At 34.6% G+C, this 20,186-nt stretch overlaps 2 protein-coding genes across 2 annotated transcripts in view; one reads left to right on the top strand and one right to left on the bottom strand.

Annotated features, from left to right (window-relative positions):
* Positions 1-20,186, top strand: part of kek4 (kekkon 4) — a 324,301-nt gene that overhangs the window by 236,728 nt on the left and 67,387 nt on the right. The window lies entirely within an intron of this gene.
* Positions 2,186-2,617, bottom strand: LOC142231034 (uncharacterized). Its single transcript, XM_075301652.1, has one exon. It carries the CDS (start codon positions 2,615-2,617, stop codon positions 2,186-2,188), a length of 432 nt encoding a protein of 143 aa, XP_075157767.1.

Below are 20,186 nucleotides of genomic sequence, written 5' to 3'. Positions count from 1 at the left end.
AGGATAACATTGACTTCATTTTTTTTAACTGACGATACACTTTGCTTTTCCTATTACAATTTCTGAGAAACTGAAACGATTTTGTTATTTCATATACATGACAAGAAAACAAGTATATATGGCCGTAAGTTCGGCCAAGCCGAATCTTATGTACCCTCCACCATGGGTTTCGTTGAAACTTCTACTAATGATTGTCATCCACAATCGATTTACTTGGGTTGTTGTAATACTTGCCGATGGCAAGGTACCTTAAAATTTCTTAACATCGTCTTCTAAATTGCATGATAGTACATACGTGGTATATGTTAGACAAAATAGGTATATATAGGGAAGTCGACAAATAATGACGAACCGATATGAACTTTGGTGCGGTAATTAGATAGCCAGAATTGAAATATGGGGATCGCTTTATATGGGGGCTATATACAATTATGAACTGATATGGACCAATTTTTGTGTGATGGGGGATCGGTTTATCTGAGGGCTATATATAACTATAGACCGATATGGACCAAGTTTGGCATGGTTGTTAGAGACCATATACTTACACCACGTACCAAATTTCAACCGGATCGGAAGAATTTTGCTCTACTAAGAGGCTCCGAGTTGAAATATGGAAATCGGTTTATATGGGGGCTATACGTAAAACTGGTCCGATATGGGCCATTTACAATACCATGCTACCTAAATTAATAACAACTAATTATGCCAAGTTTCAAGTTCAGAAGTTAGCGTGATTTCAGCAGACGGAAAGACGGACATGGCTAGATCGACTCAGAATTTCACCACGACCTAGAATATATATACTTTACGGGGGTCTTAGAGCAATATTTCTAAGAGCTACAAACGAAATGACAAGTTAATATACACCCCCAATTCTATGGTTGAGGGTATAAAAAATTGAAAAAATATGTTGTTTGTTTACTTTAAGTAGGATGAAGGTCAAGTACATCCGTCTTTTTCATATGGAATTATATTCCATGTTATCATATAGTACATGCTGTAAGTTCCCTCATATTATATAACAAAAATTTGTTTGGTTATTTTGAAAGAAAAGTAGAAATAGAAATAATTTTTCTATATTACTTCTTGGAAATAAACAACAAAATTCCATGGATCATGAACATTTTTATGCAAAAGGCCAAACCATTTAAAGGACAGGCCTCTTAAAATATAAAATGCTATTTAGATAAACACTGTATAGAAATATTAAATGTGAAGCTTGAAAATTTTTAAATTTACGACCGATTTGCTAAAATGAGAGACGTTAACCCTTTCACTACAGATGTCCACTTAGAAGGACATTCGAAAAAGACACCAAATTCCCACTTAGTTTCGGTTTATTTCTTGATGGTATTTTAAAGTAGAGGCTTTAATCTAAATAACCTATAAATATTGTCCATATTGGTGAAGTCTAAAATGCATTTTTATAAACTTCTTTAAGAATAACTGAGAAATACGAAAATTTGAGACAATTTTCGTACTGCATGTTTCTAGTAAATGGACATTTATACAAAAACTATAGATGATACTTTTACGAGTTCTTTCTTGTATTTTTCCTTACACTTTGAAAGATATTATAGGCCAAAAAGCGCTTATTTTCGTAAGGCCATTTGGTCACAATTCAAGAATCAAGTTTTCAGAACAAGCTCATATAGCTCTTGAAGTAATTGAGGTAGGTTATCAAAATGACAACTTTTGTTTTACATGGTGTTAGTACAAGTAACAAGTATATACAGAACTAAGTTCGGCCGGGCCGAATATTAAATACCCACCACCATGAACCAAATATTAGGGTTTCCTTTGAAATTTCAGGAGGGCTTGAGGACTTGAGGACACTTCCCGAAGATAAATTTAAAGATTTCACCTATGAGGACTATATCAGATTCTGGATTTATAAGAACCATTTTTGTTTGAGTTTTAGAGGAATCATTAACATCTCTTGTAAATGTGCAAGAAAATTATAAAATAACGTCTTGATTTGAAATCTTAAATCTGTAGAAGTAAAACCTGGAAATTTTACATTGAGTTTCAAGCAAGAAGTGAAGTCGGTCTATATGGAGGCATTACCAAATGGGCCGATAAAAACTTAATCCGATACACGTTTTTGTGAGCCTCAAATACCAGAATATTTACAATTTCAGGCAAATCAGATAAAAACTACGGTTTCTAGAAACCCAAGGAGTTAAATCGGGAGATCATTCTTATGGGGAAGATCAATTAACATAAGACGACTAGAATGTGGAGGCAAATCGTATAAATTATTCCAGTCAAGCCCCTTCAAAGCAAGAATAAGAAACTGCATCTGTATAGATACAATACAATCAATAGAACAACGATAAATCGGTGACGAAATAACACCCGCATACTCTAATATCGGTCTAATCAGAGTCGTAAAGAGTCTCTTCGTAAGATAAGGATCAACAAATTCCTTAGACAATATCTTAATGAAACCCAAAACACCAGTTGCCTTATTAACACATCCCTCAATATGAGGACCAAAGTCAAGCTTGGAATCAAACAATACACCTAAATCATTAAGTCTAAGCACATTTTCAAGCCTATAATTCCCAACATAGTACTCAGTCTGTTCACAAACTCTACGAGAAAAAGTCATCTTCTTACACTTCACAAGAGGAGCTAGCGTGGTGCAATGTTTAGCATGACCGCCTTGCATACACAAGGTCGTGGGTTCGATTCCTGCTTCGACTGAACACCAAAAAGTTTTTCAGCTGTGGATTATACCACCTCAGTAATGCTGGTGACATTTCTGAGGGTCTCAAAACTTCTCTAAGTGGTTTCACTGCAATGTGGAACGCCGTTCGGACTCGGCTATAAAAAGGAGGTCCCTTGTCATTGAGCTTAACATGGAATCGAGCAGCACTCAGTGATAAGAGAGAAGAACACCAATGTGGTATCACAATGGACTGAATAGTCTAAGTAAGCCTGATACATCGGGCTGCCACCTAACCTAATCTAACCTAGCTTTATATTTCCCATATTTGTATACCCTTCACCACTACTGTGGTACAAGGTATAAATGGTGAGACCTATCGTTCAGTATACCGATTGTCTTAAAATTAAATTCTGAGTCGATTTGGCACAGGGTTTTACTTTGGCTCAACGACAATCGCTATTGATTTTGAAAACAAGTATATACAGCACTAAGTTCGGCCGGGCCGAATCTTAAATACCCACCACCATGAACCAAATATTAGGATTTCCTTTGAAATTTCAGGAGGGCTTGAGGACTTGAGGACACTTCCCGAAGATAAATTTAAAGATTTCACCTATGAGGACTATATCAGATTCTGGATTTATAAGAACCATTTTTGTTTGAGTTTTAGAGGAATCATAACATCTCTTGTAAGTGTGCAAGAAAATTATAAAATAACGCCTTGATTTGAAATCTTAAATCTGTAGAAGTAAAATCTGGAAATTTTACATTGAGTTTCAAGCAATTTTCATGATCAGTGCGCCTTCTATACCCTCAAGAAGTGAAGTCGGTCTATATGGAGGCATTACCAAATGGACCGATAAAAACTTTTGTGAGCCTAAAATACCAAAATATTTACAATTTCAGGCAAATCAGATAAAAATTACGGTTTCTAGAAACCTAAGGAGTTAAATCGGGAGATAGTTTTTATGGGGGCTATACTAAACTATGGACCGATACTCACCGTTTTCGGCTTTGTGGTCATAAAATACCTCTAGATTTCCAATTTCAGGCAAATTGGATAAAAACTACAGATTTTAGACGGCCAAGAAGCAAAAACTGGAGATCGCTCTATATGGGGGCTATACCAAAACATGGACCGATACTCGCCATTTTCAGCACACCTCTTTATGGTCCTAAAATACCTCTAGATTTCCAATTTCAGACAAATTTGATAAAAACTACGATTTCTATAAGCCCAAGACCCCAAAACGGGAGGTCGTTTTATATGGGGGCCATACCAAAACATGGACCGATACTCACAATTTTTGGCACACGTATTTGTGGTCCCACAATACCTCTAGATTTCCAATTTCAGATAAATTTAATAAAAACTGCGGTAAATTGAATAAAAACTACGGTTTCTATAAGCCCAAGAAGTAAAATCGGGAGATCGGTCTATATGGGGGCTATACCAAAATATGGACCGATACTCATAATTTTTGGCACACGTATTTGTGGTCCTATAATACCTCTAGATTTCCCATTTCAGGTAAATTGAATAAAAACTGCGGTTTCTATAAGCCCAAGAAGTAAAATCGGGAGATCGGTCTATATGGGGGTTATACCAAAATATGGACCGATACTCACAATTTTTGGCACACGTATTTGTGGTCATACAATACCTCTAGATTTCCAATTTCAGGTAAATTGAATAAAAACTGCGGTTTCTATAAGCCCAAGAAGTAAAATCGGGAGATCGGTCTTTATGGGGGCTATACCAAAACATGGACCGATACCCACCATTTTTGGCATACCTCGTTATGGTCATAAGATACCTCTAGATTTCAAATTTCAGGCAAATTGGATAAAAACTACGATTTCTATAAGCCCAAGACCCCAAATCGGGAGATCGGTTTATATGGGGACTATATCAAAACCTGGACCGATATAGCCCATCTTCGAACTTGACCTGCCCGCAGACAAAAGACGAGTTTGTGCAAAATTTCAGCACGATTGCTTCATTATTGAAGACTGTAGCGTGATTACAACAGACAGACAGACAGACAGACGGACAGACGGACATCGTTATATCGTCTTAGAATTTCCCCCTGATCAGGAATATATATACTTTATATAGTCGGAAATCGATATTTCGATGTGTTACAAACGGAATGAGAAACTTATTATACCCCCGTCACCATTCTATGGTGGTGGGTATAAAAACAGAAGAAATATAAAAGTTTTTATCATTAGGTTTATTTCGGTAGTGAAAGGGTTAATGGTTGTTTAATTACAAATATTTTTTGTAGTACAAACAAAAAAAAAAAACAAATTACATAAAGTTCGGACAAATTAAAAAAAATGAGACTGTAGATAGGTTCATATCTCTTCCGAAAGAAGAGATTTCTTTTATGAGGAACTAAATTATAGACAAACAAAGTTTCTTTTTGACCCTATTTTTTTAACAATTAAAACAGGTTTAAGACAATCGTTGCAAAGGTTTTCCAAAATTGTTCAACATTTCGTTACGGATGAAAGTATACGAAACATCTGGGAGTGCAAAAAATACACTCATATGTTAGAAGGAATATGATCGCCCCAATAATGTTTCAAGAGCATAACTTTACTTTTTCCTGGATAACTTAGTATTCCCTAATCAAGGGATTATATGTTGGAAATAACTCAGGGTGCACCACACCACGGTTTCCATATTTATATGGAATCAAAATGGTGTTAAATGCTAGCAAAAAAAAAAAAAAAATAGTACACTCCTAAATAAATTTGTGTGTGGGTTGAAAAATTATTGTTTAGGATTTAATATAATGTGCTTTCGAATTATTATCGTTAAATAAATGTATGTTTCTGTTAAATAAAGTTTAGTTTGCATCGGCTCGTGGGCACCCAAAACTATGCTATATATATAAGTGTTTATATAATTGTTTGTTGATGACAATAACAACTTACGTTGGGAGAACTTTGCACGGACATTTTTTAATGGAATCTTTTATAAAGGGTGATACGGTCAAAATTTGGTCAATATAAACTTGACGTATTTCTTTCAATTTTGCATTTAAAAAAACCTGAACACCCTCACTTTGAAGGTGTGTGTGTGTAGAATGTTGCTCCTATTTTGATTTTGGAATTCACTCTTCAGTTGTCAAAATGCCGTCCAAGCAAGAAGAGCAGCGTATCAAAATTTTGCTCGCGCATCGCGAAAATCCGAGCTACTCGCACGCAAAGCTGGCAAAATCGCTAAAAGTTGCCAAATCAACCGTTACAAATGTAATTAAAGTGTTTGGGGAACGTTTGTCGACTGCCAGGAAGTCTGGATCGGGGGGAAATCGAAAACCGGAAGCCGCTGAGACGACAAAGAGAGTTGCCGGTAGTTTCAAGCGAAACCATAACCTCTCTCCGAGATGCCGCAAATAAGCTGGGTGTATCGTCTACAACCGTGCATCGAGACAAAAAACGAGTCGGACTATCGACTTACAAGAAGGTAGTGACTCAAAATCGCGATGGTAAACAAAATACGACGACCAAAGCGCGATCCCGGAGGCTGTACACGACAATGCTGACGAAGTTTGACGGCGTGGTAATGGACGACGAAACCTACGTCAAAGCCAACTACAAGCAGCTTCCGGGACAGGAGTTTTATACGGCAAATGGAAGGGGAAAGGTAGCAGATATTTTCAAGCACATAAAACTGCCAAAGTTCGCAAAGAAATATCTGGTTTGGCAAGCCATCTGTACCTGTGGCTTGAAAAGCAGCAATTTCATAGCTTCCGGGACTGTCAACCAAGAAATTTACGTGAAAGAGTGTTTGAATAAACGTCTGCTGCCTTTCCTGAAGAAACACGGCTGTTCCGTACTGTTTTGGCCGGATTTGGCATCTTGCCATTACGGTAATAAGGCCATGGAGTGGTACGCCGCCAACGCCGGAACCTAAAGAAGACCAAAAAACTGCTAAGGACGAGCAGCAGTTCAAGGCGAACTGGACAAGGTGGCTGTACAAAATCTGATGGCAGGTGTCAAGCGTGAGGCCCGGCAATTCGGATTTGGAAAAGCGAAAGCCTAACTGAATATTTTTCCTGAATTTTATACTAATTGAACTTGAAAAAGAAATTTAATTTGATTTTTTAAATAAACGATTTCACCTATTTACACGCGTTTTCCCTTAACCAAATTTTGACCGTATCACCCTTTATTTGCAAAACGAAGGATTTAAAACCAAAGTGTGTCATTTATATTCACAAAAAGCGCGTTAGAAACAGAAAAAAGTTAAATGTTTTGGCAACTTCCATCTCTGTTATGGACACATATTAAATTTTGTTTCGATCTGGCAACTCCTACATATAGAAAGAGGTGTTCAAAAAAGACGCATCCCCAATTTTTTTTACAATGGAAAAATTAGATATGCGTGCTGTCATTAAATATTTACATAAAAGGGGTTTATCGGGACAAGAAATTCAAAATTATATTGTGAATGTGTTAGGTGGAAGTGCTACTTCATATCAGCGTTGCCAGAATTGTTTCACCAAAAACCGCTAGATTTGCCCAAAAAATAGCTAAAAAAAAGCTAAAAAATGCTAAAAAATAGCTAGAAAAAAAGCTAAATTTTTTTGTATCAAAAGTCACATTTTTGATTGAAATTTAACAAACTTAAAGGCTTTATTTCATTAACAATGCATATTATTTTCATTTTAATTCCACTTCTGTGAGACTGTAACAATATCTAAGGCATATTAGCTCTGTTTGCGTATTCGATACATTTTGATTACTATCACAATTTTTTTACTGGAAGTCCTTCGTTTTGTGGGAGCTACCTTCCCAACACCTCTATTTTATTTACTTGTTATTTTAAAATATTAAATGATCTAAGCATGCTTTGGATTTGGTAAAAAAATGATTTGTCATTTTTTTAAATAAAATTTTAGTTTGGATTTGAAATTGTGAAAAATTCGAAATACATTACTTTTATTTAAATTGTAGAAAATACCTATAGTTTACATTTCCCATTAAAAACATTTTCCTTTTCTTCATGAGCTATCAAAGTGCTTTAAAAACGTGCTAACGCCAACTTAAATTTCCAAATTCAGATTCGACTTCAAGTAGAAATTATTGTATATATACGTTTTTAAAATAAAGTGTTGAAAAACATCTTCTATTTTTGAACGCTATTTTGGTTTGTGGTTAAGATACAAAAACTCCTCACATTTAAAGACTATTTCATTAATTCTTCCTTCTTTCATGAAAACATACCCATTTTTAAGTTGAATCACTTAATTATAAGGACAAAACGACTTTATCGTCTTTTGGACAAGGAAAACAGTTTATATAAAAGAAATTCACAAATGCTATTATAACCAAAATTCGCGTTCGTATTTTAAGGAGACGACAATATTTTTTCAGTGCACAAAGCTATTCACATCTACTATTTTAATTTAGTAATATCGTAATAACTTTAGAATATTATAATAACATAAAAAGGATAAACGAGTCAAATGATAATATTCCCAATAATTTACTGACAGTTTATCTAACAAATTTGTATGGTAATAGTAGATTTAAAGTTTACGATAACTTTTATGTATATAATGAAAAAACTTTACAACAAGGTGTATTTGCTACAAAAATGCCCGCATAATGGCTGGGCTCATTATTAATGTTTCAACTGAGCTTTGAAATATGTGGAAACCCTTATACTTGCAGCAAGGCTTAGATAAAAACGCCGATTTATCCATATTTCAATAGAAACATGTCGAAAATAAAAAAGCCAAAAATAGCTAAAAGGGTCATGAAAAAAAGCCAGAAAAAAAGCTAAAAGCTAAATGCATTTTTTTCCCGCTAAACGTCTTCAAAAAAAGCCAAATCTAGCGGGAAAAAAGCTAAATTGGCAACGCTGCTTCATATGCAACAGTAAAAAATTTGGTTGCTGAATTTAAACGTGGTCGTACAAGCATTGAAGATGAACCACCTAGTGGACGTCCAAAAACAGCAACAACAACAGAAATTGTAGCCAAAGTGCATGATATGGTACATGATCGACGAATAATGATCGACGAATAAAAGTGCGTTGAATTGCTAATATCATGGGTATATCAAATGATAGAGTCCATTTAATTTTGCATGAAGAACTACAGATGAAAAAGCTCTCTGCAAGATGGGTACCGCATTTGTTAACAGTCGATCAAAAACGCATAAGAATGAACATTTCTGTTGATGAGACATGGATCCACCACTATACTCCAGAGACAAAAGAACAATCCAAACAATGGACTGAAGCTGGAGGAAGTGCCCCAAAGAAGGCAAAAATAATTCAATCGGCTGGTAATGTTATGGCAACGGTTTTTTGGGACTTCAAAGGTATTTTAGTGATTGACTATCTGCAAAAGGATAAAACAATAAATTCAGAATACTATTGCAACCTTTTGGATCTATTAAATGTACGAATTCGAGAAAAACGTCCTAGATTACAACACAAAAAAAAAAAATAATTTTACATCAAGACAACGCACCAGCGCACAAGAGTGTTTTAACAATGGCTAAAATCAACGAATTAAAGTACGAGTTGCTTGATTACCCACCTTATTCTCCTGATTTAGCTCCCAGTGACTTTTACTTGTTCCTTGCAGGCAAGCGCTTTACCTCAAATGAAGATGCAATTACAGTTGTAAACTACTATTTTGAAGACCTTGAGGAAAACTATTTTAATCAAGGGATAGAATTGCTAGAAAAGCGTTGGACTAAGTGTATTGAAGTTTCAGGAGATTATATTGAAAAATAAAAATATTTTTGGAAAACTAACTATTCTCTTTCATTAATAGGCTAAGAAGTTTCCGAACCGCCCTCGTATGTTTTCTATATACTTCATAAATATTGGGTGGTAAATAACATGAAAGCCATTTAAAAACAAGATTTAAAAATATACCGCAAATTGTTCATGATTCCACTTTCACATGTTGCAAAAAGAATGGCGGTTGCTTGAAAGCAGCTGATTTTATGTTGCAAAATTTTGAGAAAATGCATTGAACTTTTGTAATTGAAAATATGTGTGTTAATGCTTTTTAGATTATAATGAAGTATGTATGAATACTTAATTTTTAAATAAAAACAAACACATTTTTGAACCAAATAAGACAAATTAAATTAATATTTTTGATCATAGAGTTGCTATAAACGATTGGGCAACTTAACTTGTGCAAAGCGCCGCACGCAAGAGTCAGTCAATTATAATTTAATGCAAAAAAGTAGTTAGTATGTTCTTTTTGGATACGGAAATGGTACACAATTGTTGCAGAAGAGATGACTTTAACATGGGCTTGTCATAGGACGGATGCCCATCATTTCAAAAGCCGTTGCACTGAATTTGCATAGCTTAACGTTAAGGTGTGATCCGAATTAAAAAATTTTGTAATATTTTGCCAAATAAAAATTTTTTTATAATTTTTTAATGCGTTAACGCTTGTATGACGTTTGACCTTAAATACTTCAAAAATTTCGAAATTTGTTTCGAATAGATTAAGCATTTTTTCCGACAATATTTAAATAATGTATACCATTTTAATAATTCTTACTCTTTTTTTTACCTATCTGAAACAAAAAAGTTAAAGTTACCCATTCAAGCGAGTTAATTTCGTGGGTAGTTTCGTAAAGATACAGAATCGAATTTAGTCTCTACACTTAAAGTGGATAAATGTATGAAAATGGACCAAAATGGAATGAAAGAAAATTAAGGGATACATGTTTATGGATGCTTTGTATCAATCTGACTTAAAACATGAATATGTAACGTATATAACTTAGAATATAAATTTGTATTACCACGGTGGCCACAGTTGGTGGAATTCTACCCAAAATACTATTTTTTTTAATCTCTATGAAAATAAAATTTTGGGAATAGTTTCTATAAACAAATTTTTGTGAGAAATTTTTCTTAGAAATAAAATTTTGACAATCAATTCTATAGAAATAAAATTTTGAGAAGCAATTCAATAGAAATAAAAGTTTGAGAACATTTTTTATAGATATAATATTTTGAAAAAAATTTCTAAAGAAATACAATTTTGACAAAATTTTCTATCGAAATAAAATGTTGACAAAATTTTCTACAGGAATAAAGTTTTGACAAAAATGTCTATAGAAATATTTGTTTGGTAGATTTGTGGTAATTTGTGGTAATCTTCAAATTTTGTTAGATTTTTGTTGGCACGAGTGGTAACTGTTGGTACCACACATTGTTAAAGATCAAACCTTGCCGGCTTCTAATTTCCTCCTCTAGAGCCACCAAAATGTAAAAATTATTACAAATTGTGTTGAGTGAAAATGTCCCTACATTGTGGCCCTACGTCCCTACAAGACGCTATATATTAGAAAAACCCTACATATAGGGAATTTCCCCTACTTCTAGCAACACTGAATGTAGTTGATATTGCACCTACGGAGTTATTATGCCAGTAATATTGAGCCCATTATTATGAAAGAGAAAATTGCTCAATTAGTGGGGTAAAAAATCCAAATTTGTAAAAATCGAGCAATATTCTCATGTAAGAGCTACAAGTTCGTATGAATACGATCGGCTAGTACATCAAAATTTGAAATTTGAGTAACATATGTTAATAAATAAAAGTATTATGGTCAAATTTGGGAAAATCGAGCGATGCATATATATGGAAGCTATATGTAAATCTGAACCGATTTCGATGATTTTTTGCACATATAGTAAGTGCTATAGAAGACTACATTTAGCCAAATTTGAGTCAGATCGGTTGATAAATAAGGGTTTTGTGGCCAAATTATGGAAAATCGGGCGATACATATATATGGGAGCTATATCTAAATCTGAACCGATTTCGATGATTTTTTGCACATATAGTAAGTGCTATAGAAGACTACATTTAGCCAAATTTGAGTCAGATCGGTTGATAAATAAGGGTTTTGTGGCCACATTATGGAAAATCGGGCGATACATATATATGGGAGCTATATCTAAATCTGAACCGATTTGGATGAAATTTTGCAGACTTGAAGGGCGACGGAAGAGATTACCTTTTGCCAAATTTGGTGACGATGCGTTTGCAAAAACGCGCAACGTGACCCCATTTGTCGAAATCGGGCGATACATATATATGGGAGCTATATCTAAATTTGATTCGATTTCTTCCAAACTCAACAGCATTCGTCCTTGTGTCCAAAAAACTCCTTGTACCAAATTTCATCAAAATCGGTTAATAATTGCGACCGGAATCCTGTGAACAACAAATACATGGACAGACGGACGGACGGACGGACACCAAGCGCTAGATCGACTCAGGAGGTGATTCTGAGTCGATCGGTATATATTTTATGGGGTCTAAAATCAATATTTCTGGTAGGCACATTTTTTGGCAGATCAAACTTATTATACCCTGACCACTATGTGGTTTAGGGTATAAAAATCTTTTGGACAATGCTGATCTTAGCTTTGAAAAATCAGGAAGAAGCAGCGAAGTGGGCCATATTCGGCTAGTATCTTATCTACACAACAATGTATAACAGTGCTTTATTGTCCAATAACACTTAAAATGATAAAACAGGTCATTTATGGCTCCCCTTTGCTAATTGTGTCAGTGTAACAATTTTAAATTGTTTATATCTTTAATTTCACAGAATAACACACTTCCATTCAAGTAATACGTATTAATTCTAATAATGAAAAAAAACTCGAGTCCATTTCAAACTGTGTTGCATTGTCAACTTAGCCTAAACATAAACGTGATCATCTTAAGTTGTTTTCTATAACAAAGTGCATGGTGCGCTGTTCGATTCTCCGTCCAGGCGAATGGTAAAATTTAAACATATATATAAAATCGAAGAATTTCTTCTACATTGTTTGTATTATAGATGCAATTCATTCTCACTTCCTCGTGGAAGTGAGAAGACATACATCGTTATATCATCTTGGAATTTCACCCTGAGCAATAATATGCATATACATATGACACATACATGGAGGAACGTTCATCAATTTCATATTGAGCTTGTTTATTTTATATATAGTATATACATTTTTTATTTGTATTGCCTTGAAGATGTAGTTGCCATTGTAATTTTTTTAGTCTTAGTAGAGGTAAGGATGAAACCCTTGAGTAAACTACGAACATTTGGATATTAAGCAAATTATAATTCTTTGGATGAACTAATCAAATATTTACAAATAATAACATCATCAACAAATTGTTTATTATGCACATTTTATGCATGCATATATCTTCCTGCCACAAAGAACATAGTTAAGCATCTGTGTAAACATCATTCTATTCATTCATTATTTCCAGAAACCGCAAAGCATCCCATCTGAGGGCTCACAACATTTGCATAATTGTTTGCTCATTACATAGAAATGCATTTAAATGCAGGATACCCTTCAAAGGACATCACACAACCGCCACTGGTATGTGTCGTTAACAGATAGCTGAAGGATTTCTTTGTCAGTTAATTGAATTAGAAAATGGCACTTGATTTAAAACCATTATTCGCAATAGCATTAGTTTGCTTAACAATGACTAAATAGAGGATTAAATAGAAACTTCTAATATCGATGTGAGATTTAAATGGAATATTAATTGAAAGCGGTTTTATGCAATCATCGCAATTCTATAGAAATTACTAAGATATAATATATTACAATTCTTGTTTGTATAAAGTGATTGTTTCGGATATGTTATAACTATCCGGTACACATTGGGAGCCCTGATCCACTGTAGTTATATAGATAGCATGCCCATATTGGATACAAAACGCGATGAGTTAAATTGCAGTTTCCAGTAGCCAGTAAAACATCTATGCATTTCCACACCTAACAGACGGTACACTGAAAAAAGAAGCTTGCCACAGGATCCAAAGATTTTGTCTTTAGACTAATGATTTTAGTATAAATTCCGCGCCAAAGAAGGGGAGAAAACTTAATACTAGGAAACAATTTTGAATTTATTATTTTTATACCCTCCACCATAGGATGGGGGTATATTAACTTTGTCATTCCGTTTGTAACACATCGAAATATTGCTCTAAGACCCCATAAAGTATATATATTCTGGGTCGTGGTGAAATTCTGAGTCGATCTGAGCATGTCCGTCCGTCTGTTGAAATCACGCTAACTTCCGAACGAAACAAGCTATCGACTTCAAACTTGGCTCAAGTAGTTGTTATTGATGTAGGTCAGATGGTATTGCAAATGGGCCATATCGGTCCACTTTTACGTATAGCTCCCATATAAACGGACCCCCAAATTTGGCTTGCGATTGCTATAAGAGAAGCAAATTTCATCCGATCCGGCTGAAATTTGGTACATGGTGTTAGTATATGGTATCTAACAATCATGCAAAAATTGGTCCACATCGGTCCATAATTACATATAGCCCCCATATAAACCGTTCCCCCATTTGGCTTGCGGAGCCTCCAAGAGAAGCAAATTTCATCCGATCCGGTTGAAATTTGGTACATGATGTTAGTATATGACATCTAGCAACTATGCAAAAATTGGTCCACATCGGTCCATAGTTACATATAGCCCCCTTATAAACCGATCCCCCGATTTGGCTTGCGGAGCCTCTAAGCAAATTTGATCCGATCAGGCTGAAATTTGGTACATGGTGTTAGTATATGGTCTCTAATGACCATGCAAAAATTGGTCCACATCGGTCCATAATTATATATATATATATATATATATATATATATATATATATATATATATATATATATATATATATATATATATATATATATATATATATATATATATATATATATATATATATATATATATATAGCCCCCATATAAACCGATCCCCAGATTTGACCTCCGGAGCCCCGTGGAAGAGCAAACTCCATCCGATTCGGTGAAAATTTGGTACGTGATGTTAGTATATGGTATCCAACAACCATGCAGGAATTGATTCATATCAATCCATAATTATATATAGCTCCCATATAAACCGATCCCCAGATTTGACCTCTGGTGCCTTTGGGAGAAGCAAAATTCATCCGATCTGGTTGAAATTTGGTACGTGATGTAAGTATATGGTATACAACAACCATGCAGGAATTGGTTCATATCTGTCCATTATTATATATAGCCCCCATATAAACCGATCCCGAGATTTGGTTTTGGAGCCTCTTGGAGGAGCAAATTTCATCCGAGTCAGTTGAAAGTTGGTACATTGTGCTAGTATATGGTCGTTAACAATCATGCATAACTAGGTCCATATCGGTCTATAGTTGTATATAGCCCTCAGATAAATCGATCCCCAATCACACAAAGATTGGTCCATACCAAGTTCATAATTGTATATAGCCTCCATATAAGCGACCCCATATTTCAATTTTGGCTCTCTACATACCGTGCAAGAGTCGTTCGTAATTATTTGTAGACTTACCTATACATATTTTTTTGTCTAATATATACCACGTATGCACTAACTCACTATTTAGAAAACGATGTTAAGAAGTTATAAGATACCTTGCCATCGGTAAGTATTATTACAACCCAAGTAATTCGATTGTGGATGACAGTCTTTCGGAGAAGTTTCAACGCAATCCATGGTGGATGGTACATAAGATTCGGCCTGGCCGAACATACGGCTCAAAATAGTGATAATAGTACATGGCCAAAAATGACTTACACCACTTTAGAACGAACAAAAGCTTTTGCCCTTTTTGGATTGATTATTTTTTAAAACTTTAGTCACAGGCTAAGTACACAGGTAAAAAAAGTTTCGTTAATATGAAGAATTTCTACGTTGGTGCAATTCCACAGTGGTGAAATGGTTAGCATTCCCGCCTTGCATACACAAGGTCGTGGGTTCGATTCCTGCTTCGACCGAACACTAACAAGTTTTTCAGCGGTGAATTATCCCACCTCAGTAATGCTGGTGACATTTCTGAGGTTTCAAAGCTTCTCTAAGTGGTTTCACTTCATTGTGGAACGCCGTTCGGACTCGGCTATAAAAAGGAGGTCCCTTGTCATTGAGCTTAACATGGAATCGGGCAGCACTCAGTGATAAGAGAGAAGTTCACCAATGTGATATCACAATGGACTGAATAGTCTAAGTGAGCCTGATACATCGGGCTGCCACCTTACCTAACCTACGTTGTATTAACGAAATTCTTCATTAAAAGTCAGCCAACGTAGCATTTCATTATAACAACGTTATTTTACGTTATATTTACGAAACCATTTATGGAATGCATTTCGTGGTATTAACGAATAATTGCGTTGCTATAACGTAGCCTTCTCCTTGTATTAACGAAAGTTATTGTATGAATGAAACTTATTCATTGAATGGATGCAGCTTATACGTTGTATGAATGAAAATCATTCATTGTCTGAATGAAAGGCGAACGTTGTATCAATGAACACAAACGTTATATTAATGAAACCTAACCAATTGTTATTTCATGTTAAGATTTTAGAAATATAATTTATATACAGTAGGAAATAATACAATTTCTCCAATGTCTTTTTTGGAAATATTTGATGTCAAACGTTCCAGACAAAATGCATTAAAAATCATAAAAAAAATTAACACGTTTTCATCTCAAAGTTCACTTCCCCAAATTTAAACCAAATTTCTTGCGAATATAAAAAAATTAACTCTCCCACGATCGATGTTTATAATTCACAACGAAACTCTAGGTTAGGTTAGGTTAGGTGGCAGCCCGATGTATCAGGCTCACTTAGACTATTCAGTCCATTGTGATACCACATTGGTGAACTTCTCTCTTATCACTGAATGCTGCCCGATTCCATGTTAAGCTCAATGACAAGGGACCTCCTTTTTATAGCCGAGTCCGAACGGCGTTCCACATTGCAGTGAAACCACTTAGAGAAGCTTTGAAACCCTCAGAAATGTCACCAGCATTACTGAGGTGGGATAATCCACCGCTGAAAAACTTTTTGGTGTTCGGTCGAAGCAGGAATCGAACCCACGACCTTGTGTATGCAAGGCGGGCATGCTAACCATTGCACCACGGTGGCTCCCAACGAAACTCTAATGAGCCTGTGTACTCTTCAGTGAACATAACGTAAATGTTGTATAATACAAACGACCAAATGGTTTGCTCATCAGACAATTTTTAAGCTGAACCTTTTACCGTATATTTTTCAAGATGCACACTAATAGAAAAAGTTTCGTTATATTAACGAAATGTGTCGTTAAAAGCCAGCCAATGAAACAAATTCGTTAATACAATGAAATTTTCCGTTATTATAACGAATTTTCTGTTAATTATCGTAACGTTTCGTACTACTAACGAATATTTTCATTGTATTAATGAAAATGTTTCGTTATATCAATGAAAATTTTTCGTTGGCTGAGTTTTAATGAAATTTTCTTTGTGTGCGGAAACATGTGCTTGTTGTCATGTATACATGTGCATGTGCACATTATATTAGGCTGTCCATTACATCTCTTTTAAAGAGAACATGTTCTCTTTTTGTGTTCGTATCTTTTTGTTCACTCTCTTTTTTTGGTGCCGTATTTTTATGTCCAATAGTGCTCTTTATGTACTCTATTTCAAAAAAATCCTAGATTGATGGAATTTTATTTATTTAGTAGGAATTCGCCACAATTGTTCGCCACTAATTCTTTACTGGGTTAAATCTGTTGACATATTAAAGGCCGGAGCACAATTGCGACGTTTCGACGTACGGCGTAAAAATTAGAAATAGATGTAAAATTATTATAGATTTATTTCGTTGTTTCTATCATTAGAAACTATTATTATTTTAATTTTAACATCAATAAAATTATTAATTATTTAGTAAAGAATTTTTTATTGTAAACTCTTTTTTAGTTAAAATGTTCTCTTTTTTAAAGCGGAAGTTCTCTTTTGAAAATTATCCATATGGAAACCCTACATTATATAGACGCCACAGACGTATTAGAGAGAGTATAGAGAGACAGAAATACTCAAAGTCCCATTCGTACTATTAACGAACATATTTCATTAATATGACGAAATATAACAATTTTAAATTTATTTTTTAACGATCCATATCGTTATATTAACGATCACATTCTTTTTATAAATGAAATTTTCAATTCCAGTTTGGGAGTGTATAAAAGGACTGTGTTTTAAGGGCTAAAACTTTCCAAAAAATTATCTCTATGTGCAAATGATTATAATAATTCCATCTTTGCAAAAAAAAAATTATTCTAATTCTCAAAAAAATACAAAGTTTATATTCGTAATATTAACGAAACATATTTCATTAATATAACGAAAAACGAAAACACAAAATTGCCTTTTTACGATGAACTTCATTGTATTAACGATCACTTTCGTTCTTATAACGAAAAATTTCGTTACATTAACGAAAAATAATCAACGAATCCCGTTCGTTAATAGTACGAAGCATTTTCTACCAGTGTACAATATTAACCATAACTTTTGGTAGAAATGTCCAATAACTTTTGACAGGATGCAATTCACATCAATCCGAATATAAAACAGCGAACTCCATCAAAACATACTAAGTCGACTTAACGTACTCTGGAATGAGGGCATCGATATACACGTATTAAATTTCAACCGGATCGGATAAAATTTGCTTCTCTAGGAGGCTCCGGAAGCCAAATCTGGGGGTCGGTTTATATGGTCCAATATGGCACATTTGCAATACCATCCGACCTGCATCATTAGTAACTACTTATGTCAAGTTTCAAGTCGATAGGTTGTTCCGTTCGGAAGTTAGCGTGATTTCAAGAGACGGACGGACGGACATGTTTAGATCGACTCAGAATTTCACCATGACCCAGAATATATGTATTTTATGGGGTCTTGGAGCTACTTTTCGATGTCTTACAAACGGAATGACAAAGTTAATATACCTCCCATCCTATGGTGGAGGGTATAAAAATTCAAATTGTAACGGATACATCAAATTAAAAATTGTTTTCTTAATTCTAAAAAAAAAAAACAAGTATATACGGCCGTAAGTTCGGCTAGGCCGAAGCTTATGTACCCTCCACCATGGATTGCGTAGAAACTTCTTCTAAACACTGCCATCCACAATCGAATTACATGCCGATGGCAAGGTATCTTAAATCTTCTTAACACCGTCTTCTAAATTGTAAGTCCATACGTGGTATGCTTGAAATTTAAAAAGACGGATTAAATACGTATAATTATTTAGTTTGACAAAATTTTCTATAGAAATAAAATTTTGACAAAATTTTCTATAAAAACTAAATTTTAACAAAATTTTCCAGAGAAATAAAATTTTGACAAATTTTTTTATAGAAATAAAATGTTTACAAAAATTTTCTATAGAAATACAATTTTGACAAAATTTTCTATAGAAATAAAATTTTGACAAAATTTTCTATAGAAATAAATTTTTGACAAAATTTTCTATAGAAATAAAATTTTGGTATATTATTTTTGGCTCGAGTGGCAACCATGATTATGAACCGATATAGACCAATTTTTGTGTGATGGGGGATCGGCTATATATAAAAATATAGTCTAAGTGAGTCTGAAGCTTAATCGGGCTGCCACTTTAACCTAACCTAAATATAGACCGATATGGACCAATTTTGGTATGGTTGTTAGCCATATACTAATGAATTTTGCTGCTCCAAGAAGCTCCGGAGGTCAAATCTGGCGATCGGTTTATATGGGGGCCATATATAATTATGGACCGATATGGACCAATCCTCGGACGGTTGTTAGAGACCATATACTTACACCATGTTATACCAAAATTTCAACCGGATCGGATGCAATTTGCTTCTCTTAGAGGCTCCGCAACCCAAATCTGGGAATCGGTGTATATGGGGGCTATATATAATTATGAACCGATGTGGACCAATTTTTGCATGGTTATTAGAGACCATATACTAACACCACTTTTTAAATTTCAACTGGTTCGGATGAAATTTGCTTCTCTTAGAGGCTCCACAAGCCAAAACGGCCGATCGGTTTATATGGGGGGCTATATATAATTATGGACCGATGTGGACCAATTTTTGCATGGTTGTTAGACATCATATACCAACATCATGTACCAAATTTCAACCGGATCAGATGAAATTTGCTTCTCTTAGAGGCTCCGCAAACTAAATCTTGGGATCGGTTTATATGGGAGCTATACGTAAAAGTGGATCGATATGGCCCATTTACAAAACCGTCCGACCTACATCAATAACAACTACTTGTGCTTAGTTTCAAGTCAATAGCTTGTTTTGTTCGGAAGTTAGCGTGATTTAAACAGACCGACGGACGGACTGAAATGCTTAGATCGACTCAGAATTTCAGCACGACCCAGAATATATATACTTTATGGGGTCTTAAATAGAGCAATATTTCGATGTGTTACAAACGGAATGACAAAGTTAATATACCCCCCATCCTATGGTGGAGGGTATAAAAAAAAACTTTAAACCAAAGATTAGAGGTGTGCGCGTGACTGAAATGTCACTCACACTCACGCACATTCACGAAGCAAAATGTTTATTCACGCACGATACCTAGAGAAAACTAC

Source organism: Haematobia irritans, chromosome 3 (assembly GCF_050003625.1).
Source record: "Haematobia irritans isolate KBUSLIRL chromosome 3, ASM5000362v1, whole genome shotgun sequence".
Lineage (NCBI taxonomy): Eukaryota > Metazoa > Arthropoda > Insecta > Diptera > Muscidae > Haematobia > Haematobia irritans.
Note: the sequence above shows the minus strand (reverse complement) of the source record. Positions and strands in the feature narration are given on the sequence as shown.